We start from the raw sequence: 24,275 nt of genomic DNA on the forward strand, positions 1-24,275 counted from the left end.
TGGTGGAAACTGTCCCAGGCGCCGCTCCAGAATCTCTCATAAGTGTTAAATTGGGCTGAGATCTGGTGACACACACACACAACCCCCTATGCTCCTTTGAGACCCCTCTTTAAAAGTCAATGAGATCTCTTCTTCAAGCCATGGTTGCCAATATAATAACTGGGCATTCTTAAACGTGGGATGTCGATTGCTCATTTACCTCAGGAACCACACCTGTTTCCTATAGACACTGTACTTTAGCAGACTCTCTTATCCAGAGCAACTTACAGTAGTGAGTTCATTTTTCATACTGGTCCCCAGTGGGAATAAAACCCACAACCCACATCCAACTGAGCCACACTTTATATCCCTCATTTACTCAAGTGTTTTTATTTTGCCAGTTACCTGTACAACGCAACAACGCTTGGCCTTTCATTTCATCACGTTTGGCGCCATCTCCTGGTAACCTTGTGGTAGATCTGTGGTTAACAGGCAAATACTTCCAGCTTGGAGTACTCAAACAGACTAAATATTACCAGAGGTGCATATTTAAAAATATAAAAAAGAAACAGGACAGGGTAATAGACTTTAATCTCCTTTCACAGCACTTGTGTACAGTATTCAAAAAGTTAGATTATTTCACAGTTAAACAAAAAAGACTACTTCATGTTAGAGCAATGTTTAGAAAAGAAAACTATGTACAGTCGTTCACATTTGACAGTTGAAGCAAAGATATTACATTTGATTTTGAAATGTACATATACACATATGCTACAAATGTCAGAGAAGAAATAAGAATAGAGCATTTATACAAGTTTTAAAGAAGCAGACCAGTATTGAGTAAGCTGAAAGTATTGTTTTTTTTAGTTCATTTCAGAATGAAACTCAACAGGGAAACAGACTTGCGTTACGAAGTGTTTTTATGATTCCTGTTTAACATTATAGCGGACGTGTGTAGGCTACAGCTGTACAATTTGACAGTTGTATTTCAGCACTACTTGTGCACCCTGTGTGGTTAAAAACATGGCAAGGTCTACGGACGAGGACAACACAAACCTAACTTGAGTCAAGTGTAAAACAAACCTTTTCCTAAATCCATGCACAGGTGTCAGTAGAGAACTTTCACAAAAGTTGAGTAACTTAACGCACAACATCTCTCAAGTTAGGATCTGATCAACAACAACCAATTTCTGACCCGTCCTCCATTTCCCAGTGAAGGAACACAGACCTACCATCTCAGACATCTTGATTATAATTAAAACAAAGCCACATCAAAATAAAAGGCATGCTCAAAAAAAAAAGTGAACAGAGTTAAGACAGGCATATACCGTAATGCCTAGCTGACTTCCCAGTTGGTGGTTTCTTCGCTATAGTAGATGAGGTTCACTTAACATGTAGAGGGCTGCACAGGTCAGGAGCGGTCTGTAGACTCGCAGCCGCTTCCTGAAAGGTGCCTTGAAATGCGGTTCTCACGGGTGCTAGCACCCCCTAGGACCACGGCTGCAAGTCTGCAGACTGATAACCGTTGTCATGGAAGTGGTGAGTAGGAATGGAAAATACAGTGTCTGCATCCGAAATAGCACCCTATTCCCTATACACTGCTGACCAGCGCCCCATGTCAAAAGTAGTGCACTATGTAGGGAATAGGGTGCTATTTCAGCAGCCTATCAAGAGGTCTCTTCATCCAGGCGTCTTGCAGTGACAGCACAGACCTGCCCTGACTAACGTCGAATCTGTTTTAACACACTCCTAACATACTCTCCAAGACCTCCCAGTCAGAAAACAGATTATCACTTAAATAGGTATAAAACTGCACTTTAAAAGGTAAATATTGTACATGATCAATATCATTATTTCTAAATGGAAAAATACAATGTGCAATTATGTACAAGCAAAAAAGATCAGCACTTTGGTGTAGGTTGGTTTTTACCTATTAGATCAACTTTGTCGTAAAAAACTTCTAGAACCAAGCAGCGCATACATTATAAACAAATGAAGACATGAAGCACTATACTTTCAAAGACACTCACTACCAAAGCCATTGGTCCTCCAATCATAGGTCTTACCTCAGTTCTCACAGATAGTTGAACTAAACCTTGTCAGACAACTCGCCTTGAATTTAATTCCGCTGCTCTATCGATCCCTACATACATTGTCTGAAACTGCCATCCTAGAAGTTGTTTGTGTGACTTCAAAATGAGGGGCGTTGTACGAAACAAACTCAACAGCGATCGGATCGTCTAACAAAATCTAACCAGAGTATCAAAGTTGATAACGTCATCCATGTAGGCCGGCTCTGGCCCAACCCATCAGTTTCTGGGACCAATCAGAACGGTCAGAATGTGTTCACATCCTAGAAATCATCAGGGAGGGAAGCAAATCCACACTCATCATGGAGAAGAAACTTCAGTTGGCCGGAGTGATGTGGATGGGTAGCCAGGCAACAATATACCAGCTTAAGCCTATACTCCTTGACTAAAAATCACTTCCAATGGTGACACCATTGAACACCAACTCTCCATTGAAAGTGCCTTTCAGTTAGGTTGAGTCTAGCCAAATGCAACTACCCCATGAGGTTACATGATAAAACAAAAAGTGAGTTAGCCCAGACAAGAGATGTATATATCCAATAGGAATGGCTCAGAGTGAGCCCACACACACTAATATTCCCAGTCAGTCAGCAGCACAACACAGGAGACAAGTTACAGAGTTGGTCCAGGTCTCCCCTGTTGTGAGTTACCCCTGTGGGCGGGCACAGACTGGGGTGAGAGATGCTACTGGAATGTCACACTGAATTCACCATATTTTACGTGACACCGTTTTCATTTGGTTGTTCTTAACAACAAAAAAAGCCATGATCGTGCTCTTTCTTTCCCTTGCATATTTAGACATTTTGGAGGACTGGGTCTTAAAAGACTTTCGTCTTTATGAAGAAGTGCATGGTTCTAGGCTTCTATAGCGAGCTAGGAAGGGATCTGTCTGTAGCAGTGATGCTATGGAATTGGCCCTGTGGAGTGTCAATGGATGGCGAGTCATGGTTTCTAACAGCTATGAGTTCTCATATAGTTCTATAAGTTCCCATAGGGTTCTATGAGTTCTCATATAGTTCTATAAGTTCCCATAGGGTTCTAGGAGTTCTATAAGTTCCCATAGGGTTCTATGAGTTCTCATATAGTTCTATACGTTCCCATAGGGTTCTAGGAGTTCTAATATAGTTCTACAAGTTCCCATAGGGTCCTATGAGTTCTATAAGTTCCCATAGGGTTCTATGAGTTCTATAAGTTCCCATCGAGTTCTATGAGTTCTAAAAGTTCCCATAGGGTTCTATGAGTCTCTAGTGAGTGCCGAATGAAATCCACAGGAAGTGTGGACTAGGCTCTCTCCGGGTCTTCTTTCCGACACCCCCTAGAGGGCACTCTACGATGGACATGAGGACCAGATAGGGAGGACTTTTATTCTGGAAAGTTCAGCGCTGCAACCTCTGGCTTCATCTTGAAATACTGGCTGAAGCGAAGGACTGCGTATCTGAAACGAGCGAGCCAATGTACGTCAACGTTAGTAACACAATATCCAGTCAGTGACAATATATCATAAGAAAACAAGATGCTGCATAAGGGCATAACATCAGAAGGTCATTCAGAGTGAAACAAAGTACTCAACATAACATTATTACAGAAACTATAAATATGCTATATCTACTAGGGCTGTAATGTCATGTCTTTGAGAGCTTGGGACTATAACGTTCCATCTGCATTTCAGACAACATTTTGTTCCTGACAGAGCCTGGTTCTGGTCATTGTTCTCTAACTATATAGTACTCTAAACACCCCAATGCAAGTTGAAATGAATACAATAGAAAAATTGCTGACGCCATTCAAACCAATGAGGGTTCGGAACTCTACAGCCAATTATCTCAGAAGCATATTTTTGCAGACAGAACCTTATAGTGCCAAGCTCTCGACTTGTCTCTGGATCAAAACCTACATTTTTGAAGCCACTTACCCCAGGAAGTCAAAATCAATGGTGGAGAACTCTGCCTGAATCAGAGCCCATAGGCCCCAGAAGAAATGAGATGCCTGAAGAGAGGGGGAAAGAATGGGAGATAGTCATGTTATTAAATGTGGGTCAGTGTTCATAGTCCTGACTGGAATGGAAATCTTTAACACCATTGTCACGCCAAACATGACAAAGCCCATAGTAACAACCAACAAAGGTGTTGTCTACTGCAGAAACCGAGTCTACCACGTCTATCTTCAGTAACTGTAGTTACCAAAGGAGGAGGTAGGGACCAGTCTCAGGTGGAGTTGGGATATTCACCCAGGAGGGTGCTACTGTTGACTGTGCAAAATCAGAATTCTAGATCGTACTGGAAGTCGCCAAGGAGCATGCTATCGAGTCTCCCTACTTCAAAACCGGTACAGCAAGCTTCTTTTGCTGTTTGTTTAGCCTATGGATTTGCAGCCCTACCGCCATGTATAGCTAATGTATGGATAATAACCCCAGGGACTCTATTGTCCATAACAAGGCTTAACTCTTCTCATTCGTTTTCAATACGTTTGCAAGGTCACTTCTCTCTATGTGACATTGTTTAAATTAGTCGGTCTAGTATGGTCCCTCCTTTGATCTTTGAAAGCAGTGTTAACGCTTCTATTGCTATTCAAACGCTTTGGAACTTTCTTCAGCTGAGCTGTAGTGTAAAGTACTCTGATAAATTAGCAGTACTGCACTTCCGTTGCACAGCAAACAGTCAATTAGAAATATTTACAAAGCCATTTATCCTGCTTCGTTTGTCTCTCATTTGCAGGTCTACTATGTGTTTCTTTCAAAGTTCTCCACTGCCTTTCAATTCCCAGGGGACATGCCTTCTAGATGTGTCTACGCGTTCAGGGAAACAACAATCTCTGCGAGGTACCAGAGGAGACAGTTCAACACAATAGACTACACTGCCCTAACCATTGATTAAAGGCCCAACCAATTAACCTTGAGCGATTGGCCCGAACACACACATCCCTGTGCAATTGATTTGTGTTGGGTACATTGTGTCGTTTCTCTGATAGAAGTGAGCGGAGAAGAGCGGAGGGGATGAAGAAAGAGGGAAGTTGAAGGGCAGAGCAGTGAACTGCGAACATCAAAAAGACAGATGACTGGCATTGAAGATCTCCCTGTTGAAAAGCTTCAAAAGAGCCTTTCAACTTTACCTAGGAATGCTACTGGCTGACTTCCCTGTGTCAAAGTCTTACTAAACGTCGGTCTAATACTTCATCTCGTAGACAAAACTCAAGTAAAAATGTGACAAATGTACGAAGGTTCGCCAGCTTAGTCTTGGGTGGAAACCACAAATTAACTACACAAAAAAAGAGAAGTGAACTCACCAGGGAGAAGCGGTTGACCTGTACGTAGAGCACCTCCACCTCGGTCTCAGTGACCTCTGACCCTTGACCTTTGTGTTCCTTATAGGCCTCCAAGTAGGAGCGCAGCCACTGCAGCTGCAAGCTCCGCTCTGGGTAGTGGCTGTAGTCCACCTCATTCAGACCTACACAGGACACACACACACACACGCGCTAAGTAAAAAAGGTCAAACACACAAATGCTTAGTACAATGACCAAACAAGCTTAACACACTGACCATAATATAATAATAGGAATTTAGCAGATGGTTTTATCCAAAGCAGTCATGAGTGCACATTTTACAAGTGGCCCTGGGGATTGAACCCACTATCCTAGCGTTGCAAGTGCCATGCTCTACCAACTGAACTACAGAGGACCACAACAGATACTGTACACGCAGCACTTACTAAAATGACCAATGAGCATTCGCACTTGGCAACGTGACCCAAAACACACACACTCTCTTACCTGCAAATTCATTGAAGTGGTTCCCAATGTCATAGGCTTGGTAATTGTACCCAGCGTATTCGTAGTCAATGAACTTGACATTTTCTGAAAGGAGCAGAGAGGAAGGTTTGTTTAGTACAGGACAGAGACCAGTCACATTAGAAATGATAAAGCTGTGCATTATTAACCCATCCCTCTAGCCTAAGTGGTTCTGATGCCTCACTGACAGCCTACTGTAAATACCGTAGGCCTCTGGGGTTGAGGAGTAAGAGTTTGCATTTTGAAGGGAAGTGAGAATGCGTCGAGATAACAAAGACAAGGAAGTTGATAAAAATGCAGACACATAGAAAGTGGGCAGATAGACAGACATATAGGCCTAGTTGATGCAGACATGCAGTTCGCCTGGTCCAAAACAGGTAAATGTCCTTTAGCTGATTCCTCTGACTAGCGTGGTCATGACAGTGGTTATCATGTTATATAACAATCAGATGAGTTAGCTAAAAAAATGACATTCAGATGTCGGACCAGCTTCCACCCAGTTTGAATTTCAAAGTGCTCTGGAAAAAGTCGAGAACTGATATTTTCAAAATAGAGTTCAGAAAGAGATTGATTTTATGTTCTCCTTCTCAGTTTCACTTCCATTCTTGCTGCCATTATATAAGAGTGGGGGTGATCCCAATCCCAATATAGTCTGATTGAAAAATGGATTGGATTATCCAATTCAGAAGACAAATAATAGTCCGTTATCAACTTTTTCCAGGAAATCTCCTGATTGGCTTCGCAAACAAATTAGCTCACACAGATCCTATTATACACAGAGGAATAATGTATCATTTTTACATGTTTAGTTGTTGTTTGGTTAGTGAGATATGTTAGAAATAAATACACAGAGGAATATGAAAGGAGTCGAAATGCGTCATTGAGAAAAGTAAGAAATCTATATTACTTTCCACGGCAAGTTTATATTGGGTTAGTTTGGTTCATATGCCGTTGTGGAACTTGCAGAGGAATTGGTTTGGTGAAAGGTCATGCGTTGAGAAAGTGATTGTGGTGGAAAGATGGAAAAAGATGCACCATGCAGAAGGAATGTGGTGTTGGAGGTAAAGAGATGCAACACTGCCCTCTAGCGAAGAAACAGTACATGAGGTGATGTCAACATACAAAGCCTTACCCCCAAAAATCTAACTAGAAAGAGCTGTTTTAGCGCTCTCCCTGACAACAAAAATACCCATTCAAATGCTTTTGGGTCTTTATCGTTTTAGCATTTGATTTACTATGCAGGTCATATTCAAGAGTGCTTGTTGAAGCATCCTAAATTCCAAATGTGTTTGTCACAGTACAGTTTGACATACAGTGTGTGTATGAGTGTTTTGGTGTGTGTGTTTCTGAGGTTGACTTAGTAAAGACACGTGAGATGGTTACCGGACGCCGGGCGGTCCTAGCAGGACACAACAGAACACCTCCAGTCAGTGGCTAGTAGCCCTGTACAGCAGACGAAAAGGTTTGGGCAAACTCACATCCATCACACACACACACACAGACACAGACACACTCTCTCTCACATTCACACACACAACCACGGTCACACAAACTGCAGAAACTGCCAACTCTCTCCTTTGGTCTCTCACACTTCCCCCTTTTCGGAAAAGGCCCCTTCAAAGCGACACTCTGATTGGTCCACGTGGGACCTAATGGCACGACACCTCCCTGCTCCTATGTAAATGAGATAATTGAGTGGCTTCCTGTTGTAAACTAAGCAACACAGGTTTGAGTCTCAGGGACTTGGGGCAGAATTTGTCTACTTCTCTCCCTTCATCACCTGACTTGACTGAGAGCAGAAAGATAAACAGAGCGATGAGGCCTTGGGGGAAAAAAAGGGAGGACACAGTTTTTCAGATGAATAAGACAAACAACCCTGCTCTCTTATTGGATGAACTGAAATGACTCTTGTAAAAATCTTAATTCAGTTTCAAGTTCCCCTAATCTTTCAATTTAGTCAGTTTCAGAGGGTAAACTGCTTTGTTATTGTTGGAAGGAAGAGGCTTCCCTCTGCTCTCACAGAGAGACCGTACTAAATCTGTCGCTGAGAGACTGTGGTTGAAAGAGCTGTGTGCGCTCTGACTACACTAACTGTAGTTATGTTTTCAGTGATTATTTTTTGTTATTGCCGAAGCTTGAACAGAAAAGAGCTACCCTGTCACCAAGTAAGCCAGGTGTGGTCTAGTACTGGGTTGGATAACAGTATGGTAAAGAGCTAGCACTGGGTTAGATAACAGTATGGTAAAGAGCTAGCACTGGGTTAGATAACAGTATGGTAAAGAGCTAGCACTGGGTTAGATAACAGTATGGTAAAGAGCTAGCACTGGGTTAGATAACAGTATGGTAAAGAGCTAGCACTGGGTTAGATAACAGTATGGTAAAAAGCTAGCACTGGGTTAGATAACAGTGTGGTAAAGAGCTAGCACTGGGTTAGATAACAGTATGGTAAAGAGCTAGCACTGGGTTAGATAACAGTATGGTAAAAAGCTAGCACTGGGTTAGATAACAGTGTGGTAAAGAGCTAGCACTGGGTTAGATAACAGTATGGTAAAAAGCTAGCACTGGGTTAGATAACAGTGTGGTAAAGAGCTAGCACTGGGTTAGATAACAGTATGTTAAAGAGCTAGCACTGGGTTAGATAACAGTATGGTGAAGAGCTAGCACTGGGTTGGATAACAGTATGGTAAAGAGCTAGCACTGGGTTGGATAACAGTATGGTAAAGAGCTAGCATTGAATTGGATAACAGTATGGTAAAGAGCTAGCACTGGGTTAGATAACAGTATGGTAAAAAGCTAGCACTGGGTTGGATAACAGTATGGTAAAAAGCTAGCACTGGGTTGGATAACAGTATGGTAGAGCTAGCACTGGGTTGGATAACAGTATGGTAAAGAGCTAGCACTGGGTTGGATAACAGTGTGGTAAAGAGCTAGCACTGGGTTGGATAACAGTATGGTAAAAAGCTAGCACTGGGTTGGATAACAGTATGGTAAAGAGCTAGCATTGGATTGGATAACAGTATGGTAAAAAGCTAGCACTGGGTTAGATAACAGTATGGTAAAGAGCTAGCATTGGATTGGATAACAGTATGGTAAAGAGCTAGCATTGGATTGGATAACAGTATGGTAAAGAGCTAGCACTGGATTGGATAACAGTATGGTAAAGAGCTAGCACTGCAAGGGCCGTCAGTCACGGAGTGAAAGTAATAAAAACAAATGGTGCACTGAGCTAGCTAACACAGAGCGGTCAGTCACTGAGTGAAAGGAGTGAGATAGGCCCTACTGCTGCTCTGAGCTGAGAGCTGTGGCGTAGAACATTGGTGTGCTCTGAAGTGGGTCTGTCAACCCTCCCTCTGGATGGCCAGCCGCTCCCGCCTGTCACTCTTAGGAGAGAAAAGCTGGACACGAGCTGTGAGATCACCCCGCCCCTCGCCGAACATATCAGCGATGGGGTAGACAGCGCTCTCCCTCATTCCCATGTTTTCTCAGGTAAAAATCAGCTGAATCCCTCTCCCCCACCTTAGCCTCAGGTAAGAATGCTCCTCCTCCACCCTCCGGTAAAAGCACCCGCCACTCCCTCTGGAACCATTGGCCACCTGGCGGGTCTAGTCTGGTCTGAGACCATTTCTACTTGCATCCGCTTTGTACACGGGCGGCCGTTAGTACCAAAGGCATTCACAACACAAACAAAACAGCATTCCCAAAGAACCACAAATAAAAACATGTATTGATAAAAATTGAAATGGACTACGGAGCTCCCTCCCTTCCCACCCTTAGCTAGCATGACCATGATGGGCAAAGCCTGTTGGCTCTGTGATGGTAGTTGGCTACACAAGATGCACTAAAGCCAAGGCCCTGTTCAGTTGAGCAAAACAGGAGAAAACACTTGGAAACAGAAACCAAAATAAGCCAATTTAACAAGTTTGGGTACTTCATACCTCCTCTGTTTCAGAATGTTCTCTCAAAATGTTTACCTACTGAACACTATGGTCAGTCCTTCCTGTGGTTTGTGGCTTGTGACTGAGATAATGCCGTGCAGAGCAGTAGTGCAGTGCCTCAAATCTATTTTAACTCCAGAACTAAACTAAAATTCAATTTCTCCTCATTTCTCTTCAATGTGGAAAATCAGAATTGCAATTTCAGTCGACTTCCTGAATCGACTCAATTTAAAAATGGAATTGACCCCAAACTCTGGTGCAGTATATGAAATCAGGCCTACCTGTGACTGGGTAGTGGTGGACAGTGCAATAGTGGCTAGGTGCAGTGCAGTATGTTTGGGCATGCAGGGTGAAACTCACCTCCTTGCTGATTATAGATTATGTTCTTACACAGCAGGTCGTTGTGGCAGAGGACTACAGGAGAGCCCAGCACAGACAGACTCTGCTGCATCCACACCATCTCTTCCCTCAGTCGCCTTCGACTAGGCACCTCACTGTTTAACCTGGGGATGGAGGACGTAGAGGGTGGAGGTAGAAAGGAAAGAGAGCGAAAGAGGCAGAGATAAAGAGAGAGAATTGGAGAGAGACGGGGGGAGAGAGAGCGATTACAGAAGTACACAGGGAAAGAAGTAGAGGTGTTGCGCAATCTCGGGGGTACAGTATTATTGTTCCATATCGGACCAATAAAAGAAGAGGGTTGGAATCTACTAGAAGAACTGACATCAGTCAAGAGTAAACTCATCAATACGTAATCTCAGATCAATAAACTACGACTGCATAGGAGTCTTGTAAAGGCTTGAAACTCCAAGCATAGTGCATAATCTCCAATCCACATGGCTTTATTAAAACGGTCCCGAACTAAAACTGGACAGTATTTATTTATTTAACTAGGCAACGGTACATATTGTTCATGAATAGTGGGTGTGGTTTGAGTGACAGGGGGCTCGTCCTCTTCAGGTAAACACACCTGGTGAAGCAAATGTGAGGAATGGCAGACGCTCACTGTGCAATCGCTCAGGCATGCCAGGGGTCACAGGACAAGCATCTCTCGTATAACTCTAGTGTTCCATTCAAGAGCTTCTTGGCGGAAAGTTCAAGACTAGAGCCCCGGGGAGTTTCCTCATCACTATGTAAACAGACCTTACCTAGAAAAACTCCTGGCCACGTTAATGAGTCATAAAGTAGGAAATAGGTGGAGGCAAAATATTCAAGCATCAATAATAACAGTTTTATAACCTTAAAAAGGTATTGACGAGAAACCTCCAGATATCATGTGTCCCTACAAAGATAACGCAGTCCTCCTATCTAGACCTCAACTACGTCCCAATAGCTCAACTAGCATACTATTCAGTGTGCATGGCATGAATACGCCAACACAGGCCTTCATACCCCCGTACCATGCAGGTCTGGATATTGGGACCCAGTTCCTTTCTTTATCGACACCACTCACCTCATGTTCATCTCTGGGTCTTGGAAGAACTTGGGCACCAGGGCGAAGTACTTGCCCATTGTCAGCCACAGGTCTGACTGGGGCACCCATCCGTTGTGAGCATGGATGGCATGGTACTTAGCCAGCTGCCTCGCGATGAGCCTGTAGGGTGGTGGAAGCGATGTGAGTTGGCGATAAGGGGTTTTGAGAGGAGGGACCAAATTCTTGAGGCCAAGACCGTAAAACCCTTACTTCAGTACTAGCTTATACACTAGAGGCCATATTTGTAAAGAATTCCAGAATTTAATGAAAGTCAGGTCATAGGAGAAACCCCAAGACTGTCAACTCACTAAGCTTAAGGTGAGTTTACACCTACGGGTGAGGCTATATTTGTCTATGTACATCGGTGTACCCGATATTGGACACGTGTGAACTGAATGCATAGCCCTGGAGCGGTTGGGCTTTAGCTAAAGAATGGTTCTGTAACCATAGAGCCAGGATGAGCTTTCAATCACACTCCTGACCTGTAGCTGTCTGTCTATGTCCCATGTTTCTACTGTTAGTAATGTTCCTCAAGGGAACAACTCACATTACCTTACCATACTGACTCACCCATATATTAGGTTCACAGAAGCACCACACCTTACATGACAATGCCGAAGATTATGGAATGTGTAAAGAAGTGCAGGTGTACTGTGGTTTCTCCTGAACATGAATTCAAACGGTGTGGTGTATGTAGAGCACTGGGTGTTTTATGTGGGAGTAGTTCTTCTAAGATTAGGGCCTGGTAGGATAGCTCAGAGTTTCTACTCTTTTCTATCCAAACCTAAGGGGGGGGGGGGGGGGGGGGGGGGGAGACAGGGTAGGCAATGGGGGAGGGTGTGGTTATCTCAAAGATTTAGGATAGACTAAGAGTGCTCTTGGTTCAACAAGTTGTACTCAACGCGGTGGGCTTTCTGTTGCTGTACCTGGACATGGGCAGGCTGCGGATGTGTTCGGGTTCCAGTGCCTGGCCCTGTAGGAACTCATAGCAGAGGCCGTTGTTGAAGGTACAGTAGAGCCGCGGGGCGCAGCGGTGTGCGTGGAGCGTCCGGAAACTCTTCACCTCGTTCTCCCGGTCCACAAACAGCTCTGTCTTGTTGCCATAGATACGCACCAGGACTACATCCTGCATGACCCCGCCCACGTAGCAGCCCAGCAACTTATTGGTGATTCCATCTGTGAAGAACTGAGAGGAAAAGATGAATGATAGACAAATTATTGCAATTGGGCATCATCATCGCATCCAATGCCTCAATATAAAATAAATATATACATTTAGGACAATTCACTCAGTTATTCATAGGCTTATGTCAAGTCATGCAGGATTTCATAACAGGGATGGCTATAGGCCCCTATTATATAGCCGATTTACTATAGGTATCCTATACTACAGGTACAGTAGACTTCAGCTTTATCGTATTTCTATTAATACTACAGACGAGGACATTTCTAAATACTAATATGTCTACAAGCGCGGTCCTCTGGACCTCTACCATCCACACACAGCATCCTGCCACCTACTGTAGTATCATTTTCATCCTTGGGACTGAATTCTATGGTTCCTTTTATAGGTTGTCAATTGATTTCGGATCTGATGGAAAAACAAAGGACCCCAGAATGCATTGATGGAAAAGAGGAATTGTCTGGGTGGGTTTAAACCCAATGGTTGTTTTCATCCCCAATGAAAACTGGAACATTTCTGTGGGGGGAGGGGGGCAGGCATTCCACCCCTGATCGTATACACTATCAGGGATTGACCATGAGCGTAGAGGCATGTCCGGAATTTTATTTTGCAAGAGCAAGCCATGGCTGGCATGTGCTGAGTCCTTGCTTTGTGAATGAAAATAGGCAGGGTGGTTGTGTGTGTGTGTGTGTGTGTGTGTGTGTGTCTACCCTGCCCACAACGCTGTGTTTACATAGAGAAACCACACCCCCATTCTGTGTTCATCAAGACAACCACTCCCCCCCTTTAGTTATGCTTTTATTTAGGAGGAGGAAACTGAAATTGCCCCAATTGTGCCGCTCTTGTATGGTCACTAAGTCTTATGCTACCGCCCGTTTAACAATCAGCATGCATGACAGACTTGTTTACATAAGCTAGGTGGTGTAAACCTGTGTGGTGGGTTAGTAAAAGTTTGCCATGAACAAACCACATGACTAGTGGGTCATAAGACCAGTTAATGGAAAACTCGATGTCCTGATGCAAATTGCCAACTAGGCTATGTTTCCTTTCTCAAAAAAGTGTGTTCACCATTTACACTAGCCCAACTTTAAAATCACACAGAGCCCAGGAGAAACTCGGACTGGATTAAGTCGTTTTTTCCCCTCATGAATCTACACACAAAACCCCATAATAACAAAGCAAAAACATGTTTACACAATTCTTTGCAAATGTATTATAAAAAAAGAAAGAAATCTCACATTTACATAAGTATTCAGACCCTACTCAGTACTTTGTTGAAGCACCTTTGGTAGCGATTATATCCTCAAGTCTTCTTGGGTATGACACTACAAGCTTGACATACCTGTATTTGGGGAGTTTCTCCCATTCTTCTCTACAGATCCTCTCAAGCTCTGTCAGGTTGGATGGGGAGTGTTGCTTCACAGTTATTTTCAGGTCTCTCCAGAAATGTTGGATCTGGTTCGGGTCCGGGCTCTGGCTGGGCCACTCAAGGACATTCAGAGACTTGTCCCGAAGCCACTCCTGTGTTGTATTGGCTGTGTGCTTAGGGTCGTTGTCCAGTTAGAAGGTGAACCTTCACCCCAGACTGAGGTCTTGCGCGCTCTGGAACAGGTTTTCATCAAGGATCTCTGTACTTTGCTCCGTTCATCTTTACCTCAATTCTGACTAGTCTCCCAGTCCCTGCTGCTGAAAAACAACCCCACTGCATGATGCTGCCACCACCATGTTTCACTGTAGGGATGGTGCCAGGTTTCTTCCAGACGAGACGCTTGGCATTCAGGCCAAAGAGTTCAATCTTGGTTTCATCAGACCAGAGAATCTTGTTTCTCATAGCCAGAGTCCTTTAGCGGGCTGTCATGTGCCTTTTACTGAGGAGTGGCTTCCGTCTGGCCACTCTACCATAAAGGCCTGATTGGTGAAGTGCTGCAGAGATGGTTGTCCGGATCCAGAAGAACAACCATCCTTGGAAGAACCCTCTCTGTGGAGATGGGAGAACCATCTCCACAGAGTAACTCTGCAGCTTTGTCAGAGTGACCATCGGGTTCTTGGTCACCTCCCTGACCAAGGTCCTTCTCCCCCGATTGCTCAGTTTGGCCAGCGGCCAGCTCTAGGTAGTCTTGGTGGTTCCAAACTTCTTCCATTTAAGAATGATGGAGGCCACTGTGTTCTTGGGACCTTCAATGCTGTAGAAATGTTTTGGTACCCTCCCCCAGAGCTGTCCCTCAACACAATCCTGTCTCGGAGCTCTATGGGACAAATCCTTCAACCCCATGGATTGGTTTTTGCTCTGACATGCACTGTCAACTGTGGGGATCTTATATAGACAGGTGTGTGCCTTTCCAAATCATGTCCAATCAATTGAATTTACCACAGGTAGACTCCAATCAAGTTTGAGAAACATCTCAAGAAAGATCAATGGAAACAGGATGTACCTGAGCTCAATTTTGAGTCTCATAGCAAAAGGTTGAATACATTTGTAAATAAGGTTATTTTTTAAATGTGTTTTTATAAATTTGCACAAATTTCTAAAAACCTGTTTTCGCTTTGTAATTATGGGTTATTGTGTGTAAAAAAAATGTTTTAATACATTTTGGAATACGGCTGTAACGTACCAAAATGTGGAAAAGGGGAAAGGGTCTGAATACGTTCTGAATGTGAAACTTGTGCATTTCTACATTTTGTAGTAAAAAAAATATAGGAAGATGTGTTTCCAATGACATCAGCCAATTAGTAGACAATGCCTACTCATAATTGGTTAAAATAATATTTTCACATATGTTGATGGGGTGGTGTTGGAGATGATGAATATGAAGTGGAAAAATTGACATTTTCCTATAAAAAGGTGCACTATACATTAATCTCTCCACCCTTTCCTGGTTGCTAAAAATCGAATAATTCACTTAATGTGACAAAACAAGCACATATAGTGTAGAGTCATTGTACCATCTAAGCCACTGTGAAATATATTTTCCATTACCAAAATTGATTTGGTATTTTCAGCTGTTTGAAGCTGGTGTAAGTAAACTGAAAGTAAAATAATCAAAAACAAAACTTAAGTACAGAAAGCATAGAAAAAGTGCACTTTCAATGAGAATAACAGATCCAAAGAAATCACATTTCTATGTGAATTTAGTCAGGTTGCCAAAAAGTGACATATTGCAGCTTTAAGAGTGATTTTAGGTTGTGATTACATTATTGGTTCAAGTCAGTACACGATTGATAAAAACATTATTTGCCCACTTTATAATGTAATAATCAATGCATAATGAGCCAAAACTATTACGTTGTGTTCAGCATATTTATTAAATTATCAGCATTTATTACATTATAAATGCAAAATATACAATTACTAGGAACCCATTACTTTATTGGCAGTTATTACATTATCAGTTGGTACAGGGTTTAAGAATTTGCATTTTTGAAGTATCAATGCATCAAAGTATCAAAAGAGTCAGAGGTGAATAAAAAATAAAAATTATGCTTACCTCATTCATAGACACTAACTACCTTAGTGCCTATTGGTGATAGGTGATATTTGCTGCAATATGCAGCTTTTTGGGCGACCCACACAGAATGTGCGTTATAGATCGGTCAGTGTTATTGAAAGCAAGTCTAAGAAGCGGTAGATCTGTTCTGTGTGCGCTATTTCTATGCTTCCGGTTTTTTCCTTTTGTACACCAATATATTTCACAGCGGTTTAGATGGTACAATGAATACGTGCTTGTTTTGTCAACAACCAGGAAATGGCAGAGCGATTTCTGCATAGTGCATCTTCAAGAGCCCCGACTCTTACTATAAACAATAACACACATAGTTACTGCGGTACTGTTTTGGAAAGATAAGGAACATATCTTTCATATCAGCGAGTACTGAATATAGATAAATTACGATACACCTTTATAGGGTTAGTGTACCCACACGGCCATATCTCCATGTTACAGCGCTTGTTTACGGAAGACAGACGGAAGACGTCGCCACCTGTGCTAATTAGCCATCCAGCGTGCACCGAATACCCGTGTGTAAGCTAACAGGAGAGGAAGTGTAGTTCGTCAACTGGAGGCAAGCATTGAATGGACTTGTGCAAAACTGCTACAGTAAGTAGCAATCGTTTTTATTTTAACGTTTATTTCTCGCTGACATAAAGACAAGGGGTATAACACAATGTTTCGAAAACCGTTTCGAATGCGATGGTTGACGTTTTAAACGTTAAAACACAGCGTCGGATTGTAGTTTACACGGGCGCCAAATGTGGGCGAATGTAATGTGGCTTAAGGGTTTTCGAGATCTAGTCTGCGCTCAGCTCCTTGTTGGAGTTGAGTTAACGTTACTTGGCAACCAGTCCCACTACTCATGATCATAGATGCCTGGAAGTTGTCTTGAAATCGTAGAATGGCACTTAATATTACAAAGACATAAGAAAATTGGCACCAGATCAAATGCATAGCTAGCTATTTGTAAACTACTAAACCTGGCCAAGTGTGTTTTGTACCTGGTGACGCCTATAATATCCTTGAATTTGATAGATGCTTTGTTGCAATCTCTTGATGTGATACAGAACACACAGTGAGTTACTGATCTTACTAGATCATGCAAACTACGTCAAGCAAGAGGCCTATGAATTCCACTGCCTCTATTCATCCGTCAATCCGCTGGCTTGAATGCTACACTGTTGCTAGCTAGCAAGTTGACGCAGCTTCTATTTAAAAAGGCGCAACACTCCAGTTTCAAAATTATGTAATAGCTGCCTGGTAAGCAGTATGCGACAGATGACGACTGACTAGTCTCTTACGGTCATCGTAGAAACATATTAGAAAATAATACGTCGAATGTGACAAATGTAATACCTTCATTTTGACCTCGGATGGTTTCCAGAACGGTCTCAGTTCCTTGATCAGTCTCAATGCACCAGATCTGTAATCGTTCTCGTCTAATGTGACATCTATTTTGGGTACAGCGGGCGCCTCGTCGGGTACGTGAATGTAGTTGGCCATAATGAAAGGTTCCGGCTAAATTGACAAGAAGTTCACTGTATGCGGCTGCAAATGCGTTTGTATGAACTATTTCTTGGCTGCGGCGGTTAAAAGACTACTCGCTTCTAGTGCTGCAACGCCTCTCAGAAAATCCCACCCATAAAAATAAAAAAAACCTGATTTGCAGTGCATGCTGGGAAATTTGTGACTCACGAATCGCCATCAACCTTCTTATGATGGTCTAAAAGGTCAGCCATTTTGGTAAGGGAGTTAGTCAAACATGGTTCGCCAGTGCTGTGAACATATTTTTATTTTACCTTTATTTTATTGTATAAAAAAATGATTTTGAACCTTATCTGCACTGTATGTTTGTTAAAGGAATGCCAGCCAGTTTTAAAGGCATGATTCCATATTTATTTAAATTTTATTTTTTCACGTTAGTTTAACCAGGTAGGCCAGTTGAGAACAAGTTCTCATTTACAACTGCGACCTGGCCAAGATAAAGTAAAGCAGTGCGACAAAAACAAACAACACAGAGTTACACATAATCAAACGTACAGTCAATAGCACAATACAAAAAATCTATGTACAGTGTGTGCAAATGTAGAAGAGTGGGAGGTAGGCAATAAATAGGCCATAGAGGCAAAATAATTACAATTTAGCATTAACACTGGAGTGATGGATGTGCAGATGATGATGTGCAAGTAGAGATACTGGGGTGCAAAAGAGCAAGAGGGTAAGTAATAATGTGGGGGTGAGGTAGTTGGGTGTGCTATTTACAGATTGGCTGTGTACAGGTACAGTGATCGGTAAGCTGCTATGACAGCTGATGCTTAAAGTTAGAGAGGGAGATATAAGACCCCAGCTTCAGTGATTTTTGCAATTCGTTCCAGTCATTGGCAGCAGAGAACTGTAAGTAAAGGCGGCCAAAGGAAGTGTTGGCTTTTGGGATGACCAGTGAAATATACCTGCTGGAGCGCGTGCTATGGGTGGGTGTTGCTATGTTGACCAGTGAACTGAGATAAGGCGGGGCATTACCTAGCATAGACTTATAGATGACCTGGAGCCAGTGGGTTTGGCGATGAATAAGTAGTGAGGGCCAGCCAACGAGAGCATACAGGTCGCAGTGGTGGTGTCACGGCCTGACCGTAGAGATCATTATTATTCTCTATGTTTGGTCATTATTATTCTCTATGTTTGGTTTTTTGTTTCTTTGTTTATGGGCGAGTGTGGTTCCCAATCAGAGGCAGCTGTCTATCGTTGTCTCTGATTGGGAATCATACTTAGGCAGCCTGTTTTCCACCTGTGTTGGTGGGAGGTTGTTTTCTGTTTAGCATTCTGAGCCTGACAGAACTGTTCGCTTTCATTTGTTTCTTTTGGTTATTCTTGTTTGAGTGTTTCTTGAAATAAATTATCATGAACACTTACCACGCTGCGCTTTGGTCCACTTCTCCTTCGAACGACGAGCGTTACAGGTGGGTAGTATATGGGGCTTTAGTGACAAAACGGGTGGCACTGTGATAGACTGCATCCAATTTGCTGAGTAGAGTGTTGGAGGCTCTTTTGTAAATGACATCGCCGAAGTCAAGGATTGGTAGGATAGTCAGTTTTCCGAGGGTATGTTTGGCAGCATGAGTGAAGGAGGCTTTGTTGTGAAATAGGAAGCCGATTCTAGATTTAATTTTGGATTGGAGATGCTTAATGTGAGTCTGGAAGGAGAGTTTACAGTCTAACTAGACACCAAGGTATTTGTAGTTGTCCACATTTTCTAAGTCAGAACCGTCCAGATTAGTGATGCTAGTTGGGCGGGAGGGTGCGGGCAGCAATCGGTTGAAGTTTATGCACTTAGTTTTACTTGCATTTAAAAGCAGTTGGAGGCCTCGGAAGGAGTGTTGTATGGCATTGAAGATCGTTTGGAGGTTTGTTAGCACAGTGTCCAAAGAAGGGCCAGATGTATACAGAATGGTGTCGTCTGTGTAGCGGTGGATAAGAGAATCACCAGCAGCAAGAGCGACATCATTGATATAAACAGAGAAATGGGTCGGCCCGAGAATTGAACCGTGTGGCACCCCCAGAGACTGCCAGAGGTCCGGACAACAGGCCCACCGATTTGACACACTGAACTCTATCTGAGAAGTAGTTGGTGAACCAGGCGAGGCAGTCATTTGAGAAGCCAAGGCTATTGAGTCTGCCGATAAGAGTGCGGTGATTGACAGAGTCGAAAGCCTTGGCCAGGTTGATGAATACAGCTGCACAGTACACGGTACTGTCTTTTATCGATGGCGGTTATGATATCGTTTTGGACCTTGAGCGTGGCTGAGGTGCACCCATGACCAGGTCGGAAATCAGATTGCATAGTGGAGAAGGTACGGTGGGATTCGAAATGGTCGGTGATCTGGTTGTTAACTTGACTTTCGAAGATTTTAGAAAGGCAGGGCAGTATGGGCAGGGCAGTATGGATATAGGTCTATATATATGTGGCTCAGTTGGTAGAGTATGGTGTTTGCAACGCCAGCATGGTGTGTGCAACGCCAGGGTTGTGGGTTCGATTCCCACGGGGGGCCAGTACAAAATAAAATATATTTTTTAAAAATGCATGAAATGAAATGTATGCATTCACTACTGTAAGTCGCTCTGGATAAGAGCATCTGCTAAATGACTAAAATGTAAAAAATATATATATATATATATATACTGCTCAAAAAAATAAAGGGAACACTTAAACAACACAATGTAACTCCAAGTCAATCACACTTCTGTGAAATCCAACTGTCCACTTAGGAAGCAACACTGATTGACAATACATTTTACATGCTGTTGTGCAAATGGAATAGACAACAGGTGGAAATTATAGGCAATTAGCAAGACACCCCCAATAAAGGAGTGATTCTGCAGGTGGGGACCACAGACCACTTCTCAGTTCCTATGCTTCCTGTCTGATGTTTTGGTCACTTTTGAATGCTGGCGGTGGTTTCACTCTAGTGGTAGCATGAGACGGAGTCTACAACCCACACAAGTGGCTCAGGTAGTGCAGCTCATCCAGGATGGCACATCAATGCGAGCTGTGGTAAGAAGGTTTGCTGTGTCTGTCAGCGTAGTGTCCAGAGCATGGAGGCGCTACCAGGAGACAGGCCAGTACATCAGGAGACGTGGAGGAGGCCGTAGGAGGGCAACAACCCAGCAGCAGGACTGCTACCTCCGCCTTTGTGCAAGGAGGAGCAGGAGAAGCACTGCCAGAGCCCTGCAAAATGACCTCCAGCAGGCCACAAATGTGCATGTGTCTGCTCAAACGGTCAGAAACAGACTCCATGAGGGTGGTATGAGGGCCCGACGTCCACAGGTGGGGGTTGTGCTTACAGCCCAACACCGTGCAGGACGTTTGGCATTTGCCAGAGAACACCAAGATTGGCAAATTCGCTACTGGCGCCCTGTGCTCTTCACAGATGAAAGCAGGTTCACACTGAGCACGTGACAGACGTGACAGAGTCTGGAGACGCCGTGGAGAACGTTCTGCTGCCTGCAACATCCTCCAGCATGACCGGTTTGGCGGTGGGTCAGTCATGGTGTGGGGTGGCATTTCTTTGGGGGGCCGCACAGCCCTCCATGTGCTCGCCAGAGGTAGCCTGACTGACCAAAATGGCTGCCATTTTCACTCCATTCTGGAATTTTGAAGGATTATGACATAGCATATAGCCCCTCTAGTAATTTAGTAGGATCTCTATGCCCGCCGCCCACTGACGTTGGTGGCGATTTTAGCATGTAAATCTTGGTGGGGCAAAAAAAAAATGATGTGGGATGCATGCCAGCAAAGCCACCACGCAACACAACACTAAACAATACATTAATTGACAAACGGTGCCCACAAACGGCCTACATAAAGCTGCGCCAACAGCAGTCCCAACATCTTACCACTGCTACTGGCTATCAGTGGAGCCTTGTCTGGCAGCGAAACAGTTTCTTCAGCCTCATTTACATAAACATAGCTGATATGGCTGACTTGCTTAAACAAATGTGGTTTCTAATGACAATTGAGATGTACAAACTATGGCATAAGGGGACGACAAATGGATAAGAGGCAATCCGTCATTTCGATTAAGACATTAATGAGCGAGCTTGGATGGACGTAGTCAATATAACTATTTGTTTAGCGCTTTTGAAATGTACAGCGACAGAATTCAGAACATGGGCCATTCTTAGTGTTTTCCCTGTATACCAAGTCAGGGAGCATATAAGCAGACAATGAAAGCTCTTACAATATTCAATGATTACATTTCTCTAAAACAGGTTAAAGGCTACATGTGCACCACCAAGTCAGAACAGTAGACGAAATGAAGAGGGGTAAATAGACCAAATTATTAGGGTGACGCACATGGGCCACTAACATCTTACTACACAACATACACTTAGTATTACTTTCTTAGCTACAGTATACATATCTCATTGGCATATTACACCATTTATGCAGCAGCATACAATACATTTTTGGACGCAACTTGTTGTGCTGTGCTCACTTGAACAGGAAGGTGAACAACAAAGTCTGTAATTCTCTGGATTTATGGTGCTTTCAGAACAACTGGGAACTCAGGAAAAAAACAAGGTCAAATCATGATGACGTCATTGATCTTCAGGTCGTAGGTCTAGAAAGAGGCCGGATTTACAATTCCGAGTTGAATGACCATTCAAAACGTATTTTCAAATCAAATCAAACTTTATTTCTCACATGCGCCAAATACAACATGTGTAAACCTTACTGTGAAATGCTTACTTACAAGCCCTTAACCAACAGTGCAGCTCAAGAAAGAGTTAAGAAAATATTAAGCAAATAAACTAAAGTCAAAAATAATAAAAAGTATCACAACAAAATAACAGTAACAAGGCTATATACAGGGGGTACCGGTACTGAGTCAATGTGCGGGGATACAGGTTAGTCGAGGTAATTTGTACATGTAGGTAGGGGTGAAGTGACTATGCATAGATAATAAACAGCAAGTAGCAGCAGTGTAAAAAACAAATGGATGGGGGGGTCAATGTAAATAATCCGGTGGCCATTTGGTTAAATGTACAGCAGTCTTATGGCTTGGGGGTAGAAGCTGTTGAGGAGCCTTTTGGTCCTAGACTTGGCGCTCCGGTACCGCTTGCCGTGCGGTAGCAGAGAAATCAGTCTATGACTTGGGTGACTGGAGTCTTTGACAATTTTTTGGGCTTTCCTAGTATGTATGTCCTGGATGGCAGGAAGCTTGGCCCCAGTGATGTACTGGGCCGTACCCACTACCCTCTGTAGAGCCTTACGGTCAGATGTCGAGCAGTTACCATACCAGGCGGTGACGCAACCGGTCAGGATGCTCTCGATGGTGCAGCTGTAGAACTTTTTGAGGATCTGGGGACCCATGCCGAATCTTTTCAGTCACCTGAGGGGGACTAGGTGTTGTTGTGCCCTCTTCATGACTATCTTGGACCATGATAGTTCGTTGGTGATGTGGACATCAAGGAACTTGAAGCTCTCCACCCGCTCCACTACAGCCCCATCGATGTTAATGGGGGCCTGTTCGACCCGCCTTTTCCTGTAGTCCACGATCAGCTCCTTTGTCTTGCTCACATTGAGGGAGAGGTTGTTGTCCTGGCAGTCTCTGACCTCCTCCCTATAGGCTGTCTCATCGTTGTCGGTGATCAGCCCTACCACTGTTGTGTTGTCAGCAAACTTAATGATGGTGTTGGAGTCGTGTTTGGCCACGCAGTTCTGGGTGAACAGGGAGTACAGGAGTGGACTAAGCACACCCCCCCGAGGGGCCCCAGTGTTGAGGATCAGTGTAACAGACGTGTTGTTGCCTATCCTTAACTCCTCGGGGCAGCCCGGCAGGAAGTCCAGGATCCAGTTGCAGAGGGAGGTGTTTAGTCCCAGGGTCCTTAGCTTAGTGATGAGCTTCATGGGCACTATGGTGTTGAACGCTGAGCTGTAGTCAATGAACAGCATTCTCACAGGTGTTCCTTTTGCCTTTTGTCCAGGTGGGAAATGGCAGTGTGGAGTGCGATTGAGATTGCGTCATCTGTGGATCTGTTGGGGCGGTATGCGAATTGGTGTGGGTCTAGGGTATCCAGGATGATGGTGTTGATGTGTGCATGACCAGCCTTTCAAAGAACTTCATGGCTACCGACATGAGTACTACAAGCGGTAATCATTTAGGCAGGTTACCTTTGCTTCCTTGGGAATAGGGACTATGGTGGTCTGCTTGAAACATGTAGGTATTAGAGACTCGGTTAGGGAGAAGTTGAAAATGTCAGTGAAGACAATTGACAGTTGGTCCGCGCGTCCATTAAGTACACGTCCTGGTAATCCGTCTGGCCCCTCGGCTTTGTGAATGTTGACCTGTTTAAAGCTCTTGCTCATATAGGCTACCGAGAGTGTTATCACACAGTCGTCCAGAACAGCTGGTGCTCTCATGTATGCCTCAGTGTTGCTTGTTTATTCACGACTTCCCAGTTGCCTTGAACTCACTGATGTCAAGTTTTCGCAGTTATTAGTTAACAGTCGTTTTGAGCGCCGCACAACTCATGCTTCATTGACAGCATGGTCTTTGTTAAATGTTTATAATTTTAAACTTGGGAAAGAGCACCTTAATCCCAGATTTGGAACCACACAGCCACTCCACTGAATAGCAGGCTAGTGATTTCTTTACAATACTTGCAGTTAGCCACTGTTACTGATTCCTTCCAAACCATTCATTGTTGAATTTGTGATTTCCAACTTGTTGTGTAATGTTTATGTGCAATGGTTGATGAGCACCGATAAGATTTCTCTTCATTATTTATCTTCATATGACAAGGATTAAAAAGAATTTGCCAGTAGAATGTCGACTTGATTCATG

The 24,275-nt window shown here is 43.5% G+C and overlaps 1 protein-coding gene across 1 annotated transcript; it reads right to left on the minus strand.

Moving 5' to 3' along the window:
- Positions 1-553: 553 nt before the first annotated feature.
- LOC115198785 (ethanolamine kinase 1) lies at positions 554-17,575 on the minus strand. Its single transcript, XM_029761062.1, has 8 exons — positions 17,287-17,575; positions 12,186-12,445; positions 11,239-11,379; positions 10,149-10,291; positions 5,836-5,919; positions 5,352-5,512; positions 3,982-4,055; positions 554-3,504 (listed from the first exon to the last, which is right to left on the minus strand). Exons 1-8 carry the CDS (start codon positions 17,431-17,433, stop codon positions 3,432-3,434), a joined length of 1,083 nt encoding a protein of 360 aa, XP_029616922.1. The 5' UTR covers positions 17,434-17,575; the 3' UTR covers positions 554-3,431.
- Positions 17,576-24,275: the final 6,700 nt, after the last annotated feature.

This window comes from Salmo trutta, chromosome 8 (assembly GCF_901001165.1).
Source record: "Salmo trutta chromosome 8, fSalTru1.1, whole genome shotgun sequence".
Lineage (NCBI taxonomy): Eukaryota > Metazoa > Chordata > Actinopteri > Salmoniformes > Salmonidae > Salmo > Salmo trutta.

What these genes read in the sequence shown, in the direction of transcription:
- LOC115198785 (XM_029761062.1), bottom strand. Translation starts at nt 17,433, where the DNA reads ATGGCCAACTACATTCACGTACCCGACGAGGCGCCCGCTGTACCCAAA. An exon ending in AATCTATAATCAGCAAGGAG is followed by an intron (nt 5,920 to 10,148) that starts GTGAGTTTCACC and finishes TGCTCCTTTCAG; the next exon opens with AAAATGTCAAGTTCATTGAC. An exon ending in CCACTTCAATGAATTTGCAG is followed by an intron (nt 5,513 to 5,835) that starts GTAAGAGAGTGT and finishes TGTCCTGTGTAG; the next exon opens with GTCTGAATGAGGTGGACTAC.